Consider the following 16,966-nt stretch of genomic DNA (forward strand, 5'->3'; position numbering starts at 1 on the left):
TTTTGAAGTTATAAAAGATATCATATGTAACTGTAAATAAAAAAAAAACAATCAATTTCCATTCCTGATCTTGCTGAAAATGAAGGGAATGTTATCGATTGGCCTCTTAAAGCAACGTTATCCGATACATGAGTCTGTTAGCTGGTGCGGTGGAGCCGGGGACCCGATACTTTCCAGTATGCAGAATCGGCTACAGTTTGAAAAGAAGTGGTGGCTGGATTTAACCTCCTAGTGTCGGGAGCAATGCTGGTGCTAGGGGCAGTTTCGAACGGGCGGGTTAATTTGCAGTACTAAATTGGGAGAGAAGGGCGGGGGGGATAATCTGAAATTAAAAAAAACAAAACAAACAAAAAAAACATAAAATCAGGCCTGAGTCATGTCACTAGTTGTAATTAAGAACAGTCAGCTGAATCAAATTTAAGCTTTATAAATTACGTACCACAGTTTTCATTTTTGATTAACTTTATTAAAACAAGCTTCTGTAAAAAAAAATAAACAAAAAACAAGGCTTAAGAATATGGAAACATCAAAATTAATTATATTTTACATCTAAAAGAACAACTGACGCAAGTAAGACAACCTAACAAAATGCAAGGAACAAGATAGGACAGAAAAAAAAAAAAACCTGAAAGGAAACCCCATCTATAGGCTACAGTTTCTGGTGCACATTTGACAAGCACTGTTGTAGTTGGTTTTATACTATTCTAAACCCAACTGTAGGCGCAAAACATGTGTGTAATAATGGCACAGAAACTTTGTGTAGTTTACTGCAACACTCAATGTGTGTTGCATGTAGAATTTCTTGACTCAGACTGGTTCAACCATTAACAATACAGTTCCAAACACGTGTGTCTACATAGATACTGTCTGCGTTGAACAAGAAGCAATGAGGCCACACGCCTGAAAATTCTCTGAATCTCAGTTTTACTCCTCTATGAAAACCGCAGATAAAACAGACTTACATCACTGGATATGAAATTGTTGCAACGAACCACGGGCTGCATGAACAAGCGGCATGTGTGCTGTGGTTGTGGTTGTAAAGTAGCTCCAAAGCAATGGGGGTTTGGCATCACACTGAAGCTGCGTTTGAAGACGGCATGAGAGCTGCATTAACCTTCCCACGGAGGACTGCGCCGGCCGTCCACATCCGTCTCCACGTGGTAAAGCATGTCCGCCAGCGTGTGCTCAATCACAGCACCCCAGCCCATGTCGCTAATCTAAAAACAGACAACACACATTAGGATGAACTTTTAGGACAAGCAGTGGTCGTAGAATGTGTCACTCTGAAGAGCCTAGTACTCACTGGCTGATACTTTACGTCCTTTGGAGGGTATTTGAAATGTGGTCCAAAATTAACAGACACCTGTGAAGAGAAGCAAGCTGAACATGAAATCTAAACATATTTTAAAAATATACACTGGAGGTCAGTGGTTTATATTCACCCCTATTTTTACAAAAGATACTGGACATAAGTACTTGCAGAAAGTATGCCCAAAAGTAAGCCTAAAACCATGCTTATATTTATATAAACTATGCTTATATTTTAATTTCTTGTTTAATTTAATGCAAATATTTGTAGTACAAATTATAACTAATCATTTGAATGAAAACTTGAATTTGAATTTCAGAAGCCACATGTACTCAAGTCACAGTCAGTATGACAAATTGAATCTAAATAATAATAATAATAATAATAATAATAATAATAATCAATCTAAATAGTTCTCTACAAATGGAGCAGAATCTAGATTATTTCTATATTTTACTTGTGAAATCTTTCCTTTGCTCATATTTTTCATTGCATCTCAGACCTGCTGTATTCACACAGAACAAAACAATATGAATAATTGTCCACATCTTAAGCCAGAGCAAAACTATCTAAGGATCAGTTACGCCCTGCTGACATATTGCAGCTCGAATCACACAGACCCGATTCAGATGCTTCAGACAGTACAACTCATATATATATATATATATATATATATATATATATATATATATATATATATATATATATATATATATATATATAAAGATTTTGCTTATGCATTCAAGTTGATCTCTGATTAAACCAATGACAATACAGTTAATGTATTAATTTACTGATACAACCTAATGAATATCTACACATGCCTGTTTAAAGAAAAAAACATTCAGAGGCTCTTGAACGCTTGATGAACTCGATTTAAGCCTCCCCCACATAATTAATTTAATCATACAATCTTTATAATATAATTTATATAAAATAAATGTGTGATTGCAAAGATTTAACCTGTCGTTTGAATTTAGCAGCTGAACAAATCATTCTTATGTGGAAGTTGGACAAAACTGAAAATAGTGCCATCTTGTGTATTTGCTCAACACTGACATGGAGTTGTTTCCTAAATTTGAGGAATCATGTAATGCTGCTGCCTCACCGAAATAAACAGCAGTAACCTTGTTAGATGAATGAGTAACAGGATAAGTAGCATACCGTGCAGCTTTTGTAGAGGGATATGGCAGGGAAATACATGCCCTCAAATAGGTTGTCATAAGCCATGCCCTGGTTCACTCCGTTCTTGTAGAAAATCATCTAGGCAACGTATTAAAAAAAAAAAACAATACCTTATGAATACAACTTACAAGGTCTGGAGCTGCAGAATTAGCTTAACATGTTTTCAATACTACAATTTGAAACAACTGAATACTATAATATAAAAAAGTACAATAAAAGTAGAATTTTACAATACTAAATATTAATCATTGACAAATTAATACATATTTTTTGTGTATTATAGCTTTTTTTATATTATTTTTAAGAATAATAAGTGCATAATATATGTTAGGAATGCAACACTGTGCGATTTATGTTGCAGAAATTGGCACTGAAGAATTAACACAAATATGGACATTCTGTCTGCGTGTCACTTAAACGCCCTGCTCTTCCAGAATGAATTTTAAAATTAAACCAGCGCTTAAAACCTTGGACAAATCTAAAACACCTGCCCAATGCTGACAACGAAGATTCCGGTATCATCATGCATACAAAATCTCTGCACATTCACAGACTTTAGTATTGAGTATCGTGTTCAATTCTTCAATTCTGGTATTACAACTTCCCTACCCTACAAAAAAGATTTACACAATACTTACTTGACTGTTACCAACTGGCTTTAAGCTCTTCTCTGCCTTGTCCACATAATCTTTCTCTTCAAAGTAGAGGTAGCTTTTAAATTTGATCAGTGCCTGAAAGAATTAGCAATTCACACAATCATATCGGACCACACAAAAAGGGATGCTTATGAAAGTATTAGCAGAGGTTTCATATATAAAACGTTTCATTTTATAAGAACATCTAAAATGAGTGGCACAAGACAAATAAAGCTAGCTCATACTTTGTCCTTGTATGTATCCGGCAAGGCCTTTGCAATCTCTGTACCATCCGGAAGCTCAATGAAGAAGCCCAGAATGTCTCCTTGCCCATAGCTATCAGAGTAGTGCTTCCCGATAGACTGATGGAAGCGAGTGCCTTTTTTACTGCGCCAGGAGTAGCTGAACTTATCGTAGCCCAACGGAGCCTGAAGGTTACCTGTAACACAGCAGCAAGTCACTTTACAAGCACAAACTCTATTTCAACTAAAAATACTTCCAATAGAGACTCTATTGTGCTAAACAACAAATGAGTCCTAGTAGGAATATAATGGTATTGTCTTGTTTACATATTACTAGCAACAATAGCATTGATTTATTATTCAGATTAAGTATTGAAGTATAACCTGACCTAAAGGCTGGGACCAGCCAAGTCGGGCTGCCGTGTCGGGGGGCATTTCGTCTATGGACACTTCGAAATACCAGGATCCCTTTCTCACTCCATGAGAGGCCCGCACCATTGAGTAGCCCTTTTCTCCGGTCACTGTGAGGCGGTCGTCAGAGATCTTCAGCTGGGGCGCTTCAAGAAACAACAGGAAGAACAGAGCCATTCATTAATAAATAAAAAAGAAGGACATCATTAAGGCCAGAAACATACCTTAATTACTCTATTATTGTTAGAGCTACTTGACAAACTGGAGGTCAGATTGTCAGACACTGAAGTTTGTACTCTCATTTTCAAATACAGAGGTATTTAAAGAGCTCCCACAGAGTTCTAATCAGCACATTCAATGATCTGGCAAGGCACTGTCATATTGAAGGGGACGTAGGGCCCAAACAACAAAACCACCACAAATTGTTTTCTGAGGTTTGATCTTTTCACAAAATGCTACAATGACTTATTTAAATGTTTTACACACTGTATTACCAGAGACGTTTCAATTTCCACCTACTACCACGCAATGCTACCAGTGGCTAGCATGTGCACTGGACAGCTGAACACGCTTGGAGGTGAATGCCAACTGCCAAATCTCTAACATCAGCTAACAGCCCCCTTTACTGACTAGCACATAGATGGGGATGGGTAGGATGCACTTTCTGGGACTCCTAGCCATGGATCTACCAGTTACACAGCCAACACTTAAATGTCAACACCACTTGTGAGCCCTGTGTGGGTTAGGCTTCTGTACTAATGACATGATCAGTGAAAAATGAGCAATCCTATTCTTTAAAATTAAATTTTCCAAATGAGTGGAACATTTCAGTGAAATGAACACACATTTATCTTTGCATTTGACAAGTGAGCGGAATTAGAGTACAGAGTGCAGGGCTGCATGTACCTCGGTCATGCAGGGCTAGCAGCACTCTCTCATACAAACATGCTCTGTACAAGTCTCCAGGAATGGGCTTTCCAGCCCAGCAGTCCAACTCCAGCTTCTCCGGATCAGGCGCATGGGGGTCCGGCTCAGCCAGGATGTAACGATAACCATCCTTGTTGAAGGGGTGCTCCAGGGGGTAGCCGTGAGGAGGCAGGCGCTGGGCCGAGAACAGAGGGTCGCTGTGGAAACAAAGTGCAAGCTCAGATCACTGCAACAGACAACACATATCCTCCTTAAAGCAGCATTACGCATAATAATTACGAGGCATAATTTGTGCTTTGGCCCATCACTGAAAGTGAAAGAAGCATATGGACTAAGGTGGTAGAGTAATTTTACAGGATTTTACAAAAAAGAAATAAAAATCCTGTCTGCTTCACCAGAGTTCTATAGGGTATTAGGCAGAGTGCCGAGCCAGAAGTAGCGATGACAGAGACTCTATTCTCATTAGTCAGTGAAGCGTCAAAATGATTCTGAGATACTATTTTAAACTGCTTTAACAGATGACTGTGTGGCTGCACCTTCGGGTCCTTTTGGCTGTTCCTGCAGTGGCTCCGTCCTGCTGCTGCTGCTGCTTGCGTTTGGCCCCTCTGCCTTTCCCTGTGCCAGGTGGTGGAAGGCCACCTGTGGTGGAGGCAGTAGCAACTCATCACTTGTCACTAAAAACTTTTATTACCTAAATGTCTCTTTGCAGCAGCATTAACCTAAAGTCAACACTGGATTCCAAATATCTATAAAAAGTTTTATTATAAAAATATGTATTTATATAATGGTGTCACATAAAAGAAAAACATTCAGGATCCAGTTCCACAAAAGCACCATAATGTTAGCATAATTTATTAAAAATCAAATAGTAGGGAACATGTCCAAAAAAAATGCTATATTAGCTTTAGCATCCAATGGAACAGCGTGCTACAACATTTGCTTTTGAGGAACTAAAACCAGGGCCAAAGTCCGGGACACAATCACTGAACTACATTAGTCTTGCTACAATAAGCTACAATAAACTCTAATTTTACTGAAATCAAAACACTTAGCAACAGAGTCTATAACAAACACTTCAGCATTCAGCAGCTAGCACCAAGAAGTGAGGAATGAGCAGGGCTTTGCTTGCATCCTATTGCCACAAAATTCTGCTTAACCCTCATCCCAAAGCACAAGTCATTTGGATTTCCATTTGATTTTTATGCGCAGCAAAGAAGACACGAGCAAGCACAAATAAAGCAGGAATTAGTGGACACATCAGATTGACGGCTGGAGACAGTAACGTCCAGAAGGAGCAAGCCAAACAAACTTTAGGACGAACCATAATGCAAAGCTTCAGATAACGAAAACAAAAGCCAGAGAGCAGAAGGGTTAAAGAAGAACAAGACAGCAGCCTTGAGTTTAATCACAGACACTGGGCTACATATTCACCTGTAAATGACGATCCACCTGGAATATAATGTAGAGCTGTTAAGGGATGCCCTCAACAACAAAATGCATTAGAACACTCAGAACAAAGGCAACGTGTATACAGTGCCCAACAAGAACATTTTGTTTGTATGCTAATATTCAACATCAGTTTCCCAATATGAGAAAATCTGTCTTACCATTAAGATTGCCAGCAGCTGTGACGGTAGTAGTTTGCTTTTGGTTGTCATATGAGGGTCCAATATTGGCCAAGTCCTGAAACAGACAAGACAAAGAGGTGAACTGTGCAGTTTCACGAACACATTTTAAAAACAAAACTTTCACAGGCTCAAAAGTAATCGTACAAACTAACAATTATGATAACGATTATTTTTAATACTTAGTCAATTACTGCCTGAACCCATGTCTTCATTAAAAGCATGGTCAGTTAGGCTGAGGTCAGGTGACACACTCTGCCACTCAAGTACATTCCATTATTTTGCATCAACTAGCTCTTGGGTTGTTTTAGTAAATTATAGGTCTACACACTTCAGGATTAATTCTGCTACTTCTTTCAGTAGTGGCATTAATATACCCAGTTCAGTGTGCAATCCCCATTGGCAAACATACATGCCTATGCCTTAATGGTGCCTCCACCATGTTTGACATATCGTGGCATGTTTCATGCTATACACTTCTCTTTCCATCATTCTGGTAATCTTGGTTAATCTTGGTTTAATCTGTCCAAAGAATCTTTTTCCAGAACTGATCAGGCTTTTCTAAATGGCTTTTAGTCTAACCTGGTCTTTCTGTTCATAAATGTTTCCGGTGGTTTGCATCTTAAGGTAAACCCTCATGATGTCTCGTGATTGTAGATTAGGATAATGATATGATATATCTCTAGAACAAGAGTGTTCTAGACCTGAATAGCTGTTGTAATGTGTTTTTTCTTTACCCAGCAAAGAATTCAGCAATTAACAGCAATTCAGCAAAACAAAAAAGTCTTTAAAGGCCTTTTTTGTTTTGCTGTCCTCGCCAGTGCATTCCTACTTTTTAAAAATGTACCAGATTGTTGATTTTGCCATTTCTAACAGGTTCATTTTGTCTTTTTTTTTAAGGAGAGAAATGACGTGGTGTTTTTGAAGCAGAAATGTACAATTCTGGGGACGCATTAGTAAGTGAAGTCAAAAAGAAATGATGAAAGGTGTTTCCAGATACAATCTAGTGTAAGACACAAATCATGGTGTAAACAAACTCAAAGGCTATAAGAAACAGTACCTGATCAAGGAGACCAAACTTGGGGTATTCCTCCTCAGGATCTTTACTGCCAGGGTCAGGGTGCTCCTTCACTAAGAATACATCCCTCTCTTTACTCTGAAATCACACCAAAGCACTCCCATGGTAAAAGGAATCTCAGAGAACTTGCTCAGTGCCCCATAAATAAATCAATCAACCAATCAATCACAAGAATTTAAGCATTCTGTCTATTTACCATGGTTTTCACTATGTTGTTCGGCCAGGTCAGCTTTCCTGGTCTCTGGCGAGTCGTCATGCACTCCCAGTATTTATCAATGAAGGGTATTATGTCCTGAAAAACAGACAACAAAAATTATACCAACAGTCGGGAAGAACTGACACTGTAAGTGAAAGAAGCTTGTGGACTGAGGCCATAGAGTATTATTATAGTTTTTTTTTATTATTATTTTACCTCAATATCAAATATATGGTTATGCAGCATCACACAGTTCTCACAAGCATTGTCCTGCCCACTATTTCAATCTTACACACTGCAGTTAACAACATTCAAGCCCAGAATATGAAAGATCCAGACACTATGCTCCCTAATACAGTCAGTGGAGAATCAACGTGATTTTGAGGCTAAATGCTAAAACAGTGGTGCTTTACAGGTTTACCTTGTCTTTAGAAAACATGGTCTTGGGGTGCTCCTCTTGGGTCCTTGACCTCCACGTCAGATTAGCCAATGCTGTGAGGCACATCTCTTTCAAGTCTAAGGAAGATTCCCAAAATCAGGACATACATTTAAAGGATTGCTCTTTAGAAGAACACAACAACCCTGCTGAAACCCAGCCAAAAACACACTCACTTGCTTGTTTCCTTAAAAAGTACGTATTTCCACTGTGATGACACACGTTGCAGTGGAACACATAATTGGTCATGAATGGAAGGCAAGTTCTATGCAGAAAAGAAAAGGAAGAACATACAAATTCAGGCAAACCAGCAACTCCATACATCCATTTGTATTGCACCAAATACAATGGGGGCTCATTGGAGAGACAGTTAAAAGAGAACATTGCTGACATGGATTTTGGATAAATCCCAATACTATAAGCATGGCATAAGGTGATATTAGGCTTTTGGGCATTCACATTGTTAGGTTATGAAATATTAATATGACACACATTAAAACATCAGAATCTGAGGTAAAACCACATGACGTTATTGTTTAGTGTGTGATGTCTAAAGGCAAATATGGGTCACTTACTTGAGCCTGACCGACATCTCTGATAAAGTAAGCCATTTTTACAATCTGTGAGTTTACCGTTATATGGAAACATCACTGATGATTTCTGATGTTACAGCTGTTTATTCAAATCAAGAGCCAAAAAGCTATATCTATATCTATCTATCTATATATATCCATCCAGTGAAAAATGTATAAATATATTGCATATATAAAAAAGTATATTGCATACCTTTTTTAAAAAAAAAAAACATTAAGCTCAGCTTCACTGAAAAAAACAGACAAAATCTTTGAGAAATATTGTGTGGGTGGAATCTCACGCAGTATCAATGCTGAAGGTGTCAGCGGTGAACCACTTCATGCACAACGCACACTGCAGCTCCACCTCGCCCAGCTGCCGGCCGCTCTCCTCGTCTCCTGAGCCCGTTTGCGCATCTGCGGCCTCGGGACCCTCACCGGTCGCATCCTGAGGTTCAAGTTGAGAGGATGTTACAAAAAAACGCTTTATGGACAGGTGTGGTGTTACCAATTTACCTTTTGTAAATCTGAATTTCTTCAAGCAGTCTGTGGACCTACCATAGCCTCCTTGCTGTTGGCAGATTCTGTTTCCATATTTGCCGTTAGGTCTCCAAATGGTGCATCTCTGCACAGAGATAAAGTCAGTCACAACAACTAAGAGCTCACCACATTTCACATTGAATAAACTAACAAGTGAACAATGGCTATGTGACATGCAGCAAGCTATAGAACAGGCTATATGACATTAAAGTTAGCTTTACTTCACAAATAGGTCTTTCAGCATCAACTTGCCCAAGCTGGTCATCAGGCTAGTCACACATTGACTAGTTTATTAAAGCAGGTTGACCCATTTGGCTATACCAATTTTAGTCATGCCAGGTCAATCAGCATGGTCAGAAAAGCTTGGCCATACTGGTTGACTAGCTTTGTCAGGTTGATCATGCTGGTAGGCCTAAACCATCAAACATAGGCTATACTGGCCAGTAGCTAAACTGGTCAATCATCTTAACCTGCCTGACCAGGCCAGACTGTCTTTTCAGCTGCCTCGTTTATTATGGGTCAATAAGAGAGAGCTGCTTGGCTTCTCTTTACTGCAAACCATGAATTTTTAATATCAGATTAACAGTGAGAATGAAAACAACGCCAAAACACGCCAATTCTGAAATGCCAATCACGCTCAAATTTATAATAAACTCTAAATATTTTCGCATAACTAAAGAATATAAAAGATGCTTTAAGGGATTTAATTACAGTCAGAAATCGAGCTAAAGTATGCAGAGAAGTCATCAAAGGAGCACAGAAAGCGGTCGAGAACTTTACCGACATTCTCCCTCTGTTTACTAACCAACACTCAGAGCCAGGCTTTTCTACACAGCCCTCAGAGCAAGCGGTTTACATAATATTCATATAATAATGCTTTTCAGACATGTAAAACACAGTAAATGTAAATAACGAATCGTGTTTCCATTGATTCTCACCCTTCCCCTGCTTCCCCCTCAGCAACAGACACACCGCCCGCCTCTGTCTCGGAAGCCATGTTTGAAAACGTAATCACGCTGGAAATCTCGCGATGAGACGCGACTGCTACACTGCCCCCTATCGGCGAGTCTTATACTCAAGTAAAAGTACAAATACTTTAGCTAAAAAAATAACATTTTTGATATAAAATTACTCACTTCTCGTTTAAAAAAAAAGTAAAAGCATTTCTAAAAATGTTTTTACAAATATTTTTGAGTCATAGATGAGCACAACCATGCCTTTGAGTATAATTACCGGTTTATGCCAGAAATGCAGCAGCATCGGCAAAATCATACAGACGACATTTTAATATCAGTTAGAAAAAATAAAAGGAACCATTAAAATGCAGAGTAGTTTCCTACTTTCAGGTTCATTTATTGGATGGTTAATAATGTTATCTATGGCGGTGTCAGTTCTGATATCATGAACATGTGGTTAACAGGAATAAAAAAAATTAAATGTAGTAAGTATAAATATAAAGTATGAAGTGAGATACCTAAGTGAAGTAAAGATACTACAAATTTACTTAATTACAGTAAGGACGTTTGGGCACCCCTGGTGAAGATGATTTTTTTGAATCACCAATTACCCAACCAATACATATTCCTCCCATCACATGCCATGCTCCCGACACTGGGAAAGCGAAGACCACCACACGTCTCATGTTGGGAGGAAAGCGCTGTGTACCCGGCTCTGATGCGTCGCAGCATTGCACTACCACCATGGGTAGAGAGAGCAAGGCCAATTGTGCTCTCTTGGGGTACCATCTGCCGAAGGCTAAGAGCATGACCGGGATTCGAACCAGCTATCCTCTAGTAATGTTTGATGGAGTAAAGGTGAGGCATTCGTCCCCAAGAATACCGTACCGACTGTTAAGCATGGTGGTGGCAGCATCATACTCTGGGGCTGTTCAGTTGAACTGGTACATTGCACAAAAGAAACAGAATAATGAAGAAAAAGGACCTCAGAACTCTTCAGCGTAACCTTAAACCATCAACCATAGATGGTTGAAACTGGACAAAGCAGGCTGCCATTAAGCTTTTTGGAATGGTCATCACAAAGTCCTGACCTCACCTCAACAAAATATGTGGATATTAAAATCAGGCATGTACCAAGAAACTAGCAAATGTAACTGATCTCTAGCAATTCTGCCAAGAAGGTCAAATATCCAGCCAGAATTCTGCCAGAAGATTGCTGATGGCTACCAAAAGCATCTGGTTATGGTGCTGGCAATTAACCCACCCATTCGTAGCATCCCCTAGAACTAGCAATGCACTAGGAGAGTAAGGAGTTAACACACGTTTCCTCTGGCACATGCAAAGAAAAGCACAGGTTCCCCAGCTCCACCACATCAGCTAGCAGACACCTGTGCTGGCCAACATTGCTTTAAAAGTGATGAGGGAAAAGAGCGGCATCTACCCACCCGGAAAAGAGTGCGCTTAATTGTGCTCTCTCAGATTCATGGCTTGGCTTCAGAAGCATGGCTCAGGATTCATACTTGCGACCCCCGGGCCATAGAGGTAGTGCCTTAGATAAAGAACCTTTTTTGTAAATAAGAGAATTGTGAGAGAAACCTTTCAAAGGCTTAAAGAAGTCGATGTAAAGATCTTAACACTAACCTGATTGACAAGAACGGCTCTTTATGCAACCAAAAAACATTCTTCTATAGCATCAGTCAAAGAACCCTTTGTAGAATCTTTATGTTTAAGATTGTGTTGATTTCAGAAAACCCCCAAAAAATTCAATTGTGTACCAAATTCACCAAAATCACTGAAATTCATGTCTTTGATGAGTGTATGTAAAGTGGTTAGAGTCTGACCACTGTAATTTAAAAGTTGCAGTAAAAATCACAGTTAATCAGTCAACAGTAACATCACAAGCCCATTCCAAAACCAGTCAAAACTGGTAAAAATGTATGTAGTGGAGGACCAGTGAAGGCTGATTCTTTACTAGTCTCCTTTTAGAAGCACAGGACCAAATGTCACTGACCCTAAAACGCATCGTAAACCTGTAAAACGTAGTTTAAACGTCTATTACTACTAAAAGTGCTATTGTCCTCTTCAATGTACATGACAATTATTACAGAGACTGTCGTTCAACGTGGAAGCCAGACAACCGACGAGGGAATTGCCCTGCTTGCCGAATGTAAAACAGAGGCAGGAGAGCGCTAAGAGAGGGGGGTACATTGTTAAAGTACATGATTGTTTGCGTGTCTTCCTCTGTGATCTATTGTTGGCCATCTGTGAAGTGTGGACAAAGCTGAAGGGGGTTTCGGAGAGCTTGGTTTGTGTTGTAGTCTGTAATGAAATACCCCCTGTGTACTTGGTCTGAAGGAAGACTTCAAATAGGTCTGCTTAACCTCTCACTGGGATGCAATTGTGCAGGTCTAGCCTCCGTTTGCTTTCAGAGATGCCTGAGGGTGCCTTGTCTGTTACAAATGCAAGGAGAAGCACACTTTCACTCTTTAGGCCAGTTAATATCTACTGACAAGCTGCAGGGATGAGTTAATGCAAAATAGTGGAAATACAGGTTGTCAAAAGGACAAAAAGCTGTGTAATTAGAGCTGAAACTCTTTAGATTATAATTGATGTTGCTACATTATCCTGTATAGCAAAATATATAATAACAGGGTACAACTCAGCAGGCCAGTCCTAAAATTCCTCGTACTTCTATGGTTGAGCTACAAACAAAAAGTCTTCTTCAGAGTGACTTACAAAAGTGCTTCACTGTTTACTCCGAAAATAACCATAGCTAGTTTGTATTGGCTAGGATCCAAAAGATACCTCTAAGTTTAGATACTACTAAATACAGATGTCAGTATGAAGACCACAATACTCTTCACTACACTTTGCCTAGGTACTTTTGGAAGAAATTGGGTCTTTAGTCAGTGTTTGAAGACAGTAAGCGACTCTGCCGCTCGGACACCCAGGGGAAGTTCGTTCCATCACTTCGGTGATGGACAGAAAAAGGTCTGGATGCTTGTCTCTACAGTGGTGGTGATAGGAACTAGGGGTCGCAATGTCTACAACACAAATGTTGCCCTTTTATTTCGAGTTCCATTTGTAACATTAATGATTAAATAATATTACCTGCACTGTACACTTTGTTTCTAGAACATCTGTGATGCTGTTTACGACACGTATTATGATTTAATTTGCACACCAGACCTGGTTAACCTCCATCTACTGTACACCTTCAAGTAACACAAGCTTAATACCTAAACTATAAAGCTCTAAGACACTACATATATTTACTATAGTTTATTTATTAACAGTAAAGTATAGTTTACACTCTAAATTCCACCGGTCCCCTGATTTGGCCTACAATACTGTTTATGCTCTTATTTGTAGTTATTGTATTCACTGTCTATGCACCTAATTGGTGCATAACCTTGGTACAAAGGTAGTCAAAACTATGGTACAACAGTGTCTCAGGCATCAGGTAAAGTTTTCATAATCGTCTGGTGCAATAACTTTATATGAGGGAGCTTTTCAGACATTCAGAGGTCACCATCACTGTGCACTGTTCATTCCGTCTAGGTAAGTTTCCCTAAAATGCTGCATTTCACGGCAAACTCTGAATAACTTTGTTTACACGTTAACCATTTACTTATGCAGAAAGTGGGGAGGTTTGCTGGAATTCCCCTTTTAACTTAAACGTTAGATTTTAAATCCTGTATACTTCCCATGCCCTACGAGTCTAATTGACCTGAACACAACCCATATACCCTGGTGGTGTATAGCTTTCATGGAAATATAAAGCTAAAAAAACAGGCCAGTGGTTACTTAATAATTCAGTAGCTATTGAAAGTTTGTGAAGCCATTAAAAATGACTATTTTACACTTCACAGACACCTGATTGTCTATTGAAAACATCTTTAATTTCACCTTAGAATTACCAGCTAATCCTAAAGGTTTACATACTTTTGCCACTCTCAGATCTGTAATATTGGATCATTAAATCAATAAATAAATGACTACGTCTGATATTTTTAGTCTCATTTGTTTGATTTGGTTCTTCTTATCTACTTTTAGGACTTCAAGGATCAAGTTTTAGGTCAAATATATGCAGAAATAGTCAAAAAAAGAAAGGGTTCACAAACTTTCAAGAACCACTGTAGGTCTCAAAGGGTTAAATGGGTTCATTGTCACAGCTTAAGCAACCCGAAAGCACTCATGAATTGGACAGATTTTATTCAGTGTCACTTTAGACTGCTGCGATTGGTCCAAAAACTGAGCTTCAACACAGAGCTTCAAAAGAGCGTATCAATTGCCCACATAATAAGGTTAATAAGGTTAATCTATTTTATGGTTTGACTCCAAAACACCTCATCTCCTACAGAGAAGTGCAATAGTGCTTTACTCCAGGGAGCTGCGGGCACACTCCTCTTTTCTGGCCCCTTGCTGGCAAAGCCCCTAACCCACCACTCTCTGGACAAAGAGGGAGGTCAGGGAGGGTCAGCAGCACTGGTGACATCTGCTAATTGTCCTGGTGGGCCGGCTAAGCTTCACTCCACGAATACCAGTGCTTTGGTTGGTGCTGACACCTGGGAGGACTCTGGCAGCTGCCACAGAAGACCACCTCTGGAGGCTTTGGAGATTATTTACAACCCAAGGCCGGCCTCAACACCCCCCGACGACGCACTTTACAAAGTTGATACAGTCGTCAGAGTCTGCTGGGCAGAGATGAGGCAGTCAATGAGGAAGAATACAGTTGGCATCACCACTCAGATCTATATAGCTTGTATAGTAATATCATTACAATCAAATTATTTACTGTAGGTACCAAATTATTCCCAGTGGTTAATAATTAATAAAGTTTGCGAAGCCATTAGAATTTTCTATATTAATGCATAAATGCAGCCTAAAACTTCACTAGATTTTCATGACATCTTTACATTACTACAAACATGTTTAGTGAATATTAGATACAGATAGATCCCTCTTCTTTAAATAAAACAGGGCACCCACTCACATCTAATTGTCATTCCATTGGTTAAAACATTTGACTGTAATTTCACATGAAATTGACTGGCTAATCCTAAAGGTTCATATTCTTTTGCTACTCTCAGATCTGTAATATTGGATCATTGGATCAATAAATAAATTATTCAGATTTTTGGTCTCATTTGTTTAATTTGATTCTCCATTTCTACTTTTTTGACTATTTAGGAAAATTTTGGTAAATATACAGTGGGGCAAATAATTATTTAGTCAGCCACTGATTGTGTAAGGTCTGTAATTTTTATCATAGGTAGACCTCAACTAGGAGACACAAAATGAGAAAAAAAATCCAGGAAATCACATTTTAGGATTTTTAAAGAATTTATTTGTACATTATGGTGGAAAATAAGTATTTGGTCAATAACAAAAGTTCAACTCAATACTTTGTAACATAACCTTTGTTAGCAATGACAGAGGTTAAACGTTTCATGTAAGTCTTCATCAGGTTTGCACACACTGTAGCTGGTGTTTTGGCCCATTCCTCCATGCAGATCTCCTCTAGAGCAGTGATGTTTTGGGGCTGTCGCTGGGCAACACAGACTTTCAATTCCCTCCACACATTTTCTATGGGGTTGAGGTCTGGAGACTGGCTAGGCCACTCCAGGACCTTAGAAATGCTTTTTACAGAGCCACTCCTTTGTTGTGTTTGGGATCATTGTCATGCTGGAAGACCCAGCTATGTTCCATCTTCAATACTCTCACTGGAAGAAGGTTTTGGCTTAAAATCTCACAATACATGGCCCCGTTCATTCTTCCCTGAACCCAGATCAGTCGTCCTGTCCCCTTTGCAGAAAAACAGCCCCAAAGCATGATGTTTCCACCCCCATGCAACTCAGCATTCTTCTTCCTCCAAACACGACGAGTTGAGTTTTTACCAAAAAGTTTTATTTTGGTTTCATCTGACCACATGATATTCTCCCAATACTCTTCTGGATCACCCATATGTTCTCTGGCAAACTTCAGACGGGCCTGGACATGACTGGCTTAAGCAGGGGGACACGCCTGGCCCTGCAGGATTTGAGTCCCTCTCGGCATAGTGTGTTACTGATGGTAGCCTTTGTTACTTTGGTCCCAGCTCCCTGCAGGTCATTCATCAGGTCCCTCCGTGTAGTTCTGCGATTTTTGTCCACCGTTCTCATGATCATTTTGACCCCACGGGATGAGATCTTGCGTGGGGTCCCTGATCGAGGGAGATTAGCAGTGGTCTTGTGTGTCTTCTATTTTCTTACAATTGCTCCAGTTGATTTATTCACACCAACCTGCTTGCCTATTGTAGATTCACTCTTCCCAGCCTGGTGCAGGTCTACAATTTTCTTCCTGGTGTCCTTCCACAGCTCTTTGGTCTTGGCCATGGTTAGGTTTGGAGTCTGACTGTTTGAGGCTGTGGACAGGTGTCTTTTATACAGATAACTAGATCAAAAAGGTGCCATTAATACAGGTAACGAGTGGAGAACAATGATCCATTGCTTCTTAAAGAAGAAGTTACAGGTCTGTGAGAGCCAGAAATCTTGCTTGTTTGTAGGTGACCAAATATTTATTTTCCACCATAATTTACAAATAAATTCTTTAAAAATTCACAGTTGAAGTGTACCTATGATGAAAATTACAGAAATATTACTAAATTTTATTTTATTTATTTTATTTACCCTTCAAAGCCAAGCGTCAAATCAGTGTTTTTTTACAGTATTAATTAATTAACAGTATTAATTACAGTAAATAATTATTTAAGAACATATAAGCACTAACCCTTATACATAATAAATAAATAAATAAATAAATAAATGACAATTAGTGATATGTGTGCTGCATTTACCAGACAAATACATGCA

At 39.1% G+C, this 16,966-nt stretch overlaps 1 protein-coding gene across 2 annotated transcripts; it reads right to left on the reverse strand.

Annotated features, from left to right (window-relative positions):
- Positions 1–464: 464 nt before the first annotated feature.
- ash2l (ash2 like, histone lysine methyltransferase complex subunit) lies at positions 465–10,153 on the reverse strand. Of its 2 annotated transcripts, none has more exons than XM_072658394.1 (17): positions 10,095–10,153; positions 9,175–9,241; positions 8,919–9,064; positions 8,221–8,309; positions 8,030–8,124; positions 7,609–7,704; positions 7,395–7,490; positions 6,317–6,392; positions 6,141–6,158; positions 5,246–5,348; positions 4,689–4,906; positions 3,761–3,928; positions 3,375–3,568; positions 3,133–3,225; positions 2,474–2,572; positions 1,304–1,363; positions 465–1,217 (listed from the first exon to the last, which is right to left on the reverse strand). In XM_072658394.1, the coding sequence occupies exons 1-17, from the start codon at positions 10,151–10,153 to the stop codon at positions 1,110–1,112; spliced, it is 1,785 nt and encodes a 594-aa protein (XP_072514495.1). In that variant the 3' UTR covers positions 465–1,109. The 2 variants fall into 2 exon arrangements, with proteins under 2 accessions (XP_072514495.1, XP_072514494.1); XM_072658393.1 differs by having other exon boundaries at positions 6,141–6,176.
- Positions 10,154–16,966: the final 6,813 nt, after the last annotated feature.

This window comes from Salminus brasiliensis, chromosome 16 (assembly GCF_030463535.1).
Source record: "Salminus brasiliensis chromosome 16, fSalBra1.hap2, whole genome shotgun sequence".
In the NCBI taxonomy this organism is placed as follows: Eukaryota; Metazoa; Chordata; class Actinopteri; order Characiformes; family Bryconidae; genus Salminus; species Salminus brasiliensis.

Excerpts from the sequence above, each read along its gene's own strand:
- ash2l (XM_072658393.1), bottom strand. The coding sequence starts at position 10,153 with ATGGCTTCCGAGACAGAGGCGGGCGGTGTGTCTGTTGCTGAGGGGGAA. Across the intron at positions 8,125-8,220 it reads CTTTTTAAGGAAACAAGCAA|ACTTGAAAGAGATGTGCCTC; the intron begins GTGAGTGTGTTT and ends AATCTTCCTTAG. Across the intron at positions 5,349-6,140 it reads AGGTGGATCGTCATTTACAG|GTGGCCTTCCACCACCTGGC; the intron begins GTGAATATGTAG and ends CCTCCACCACAG.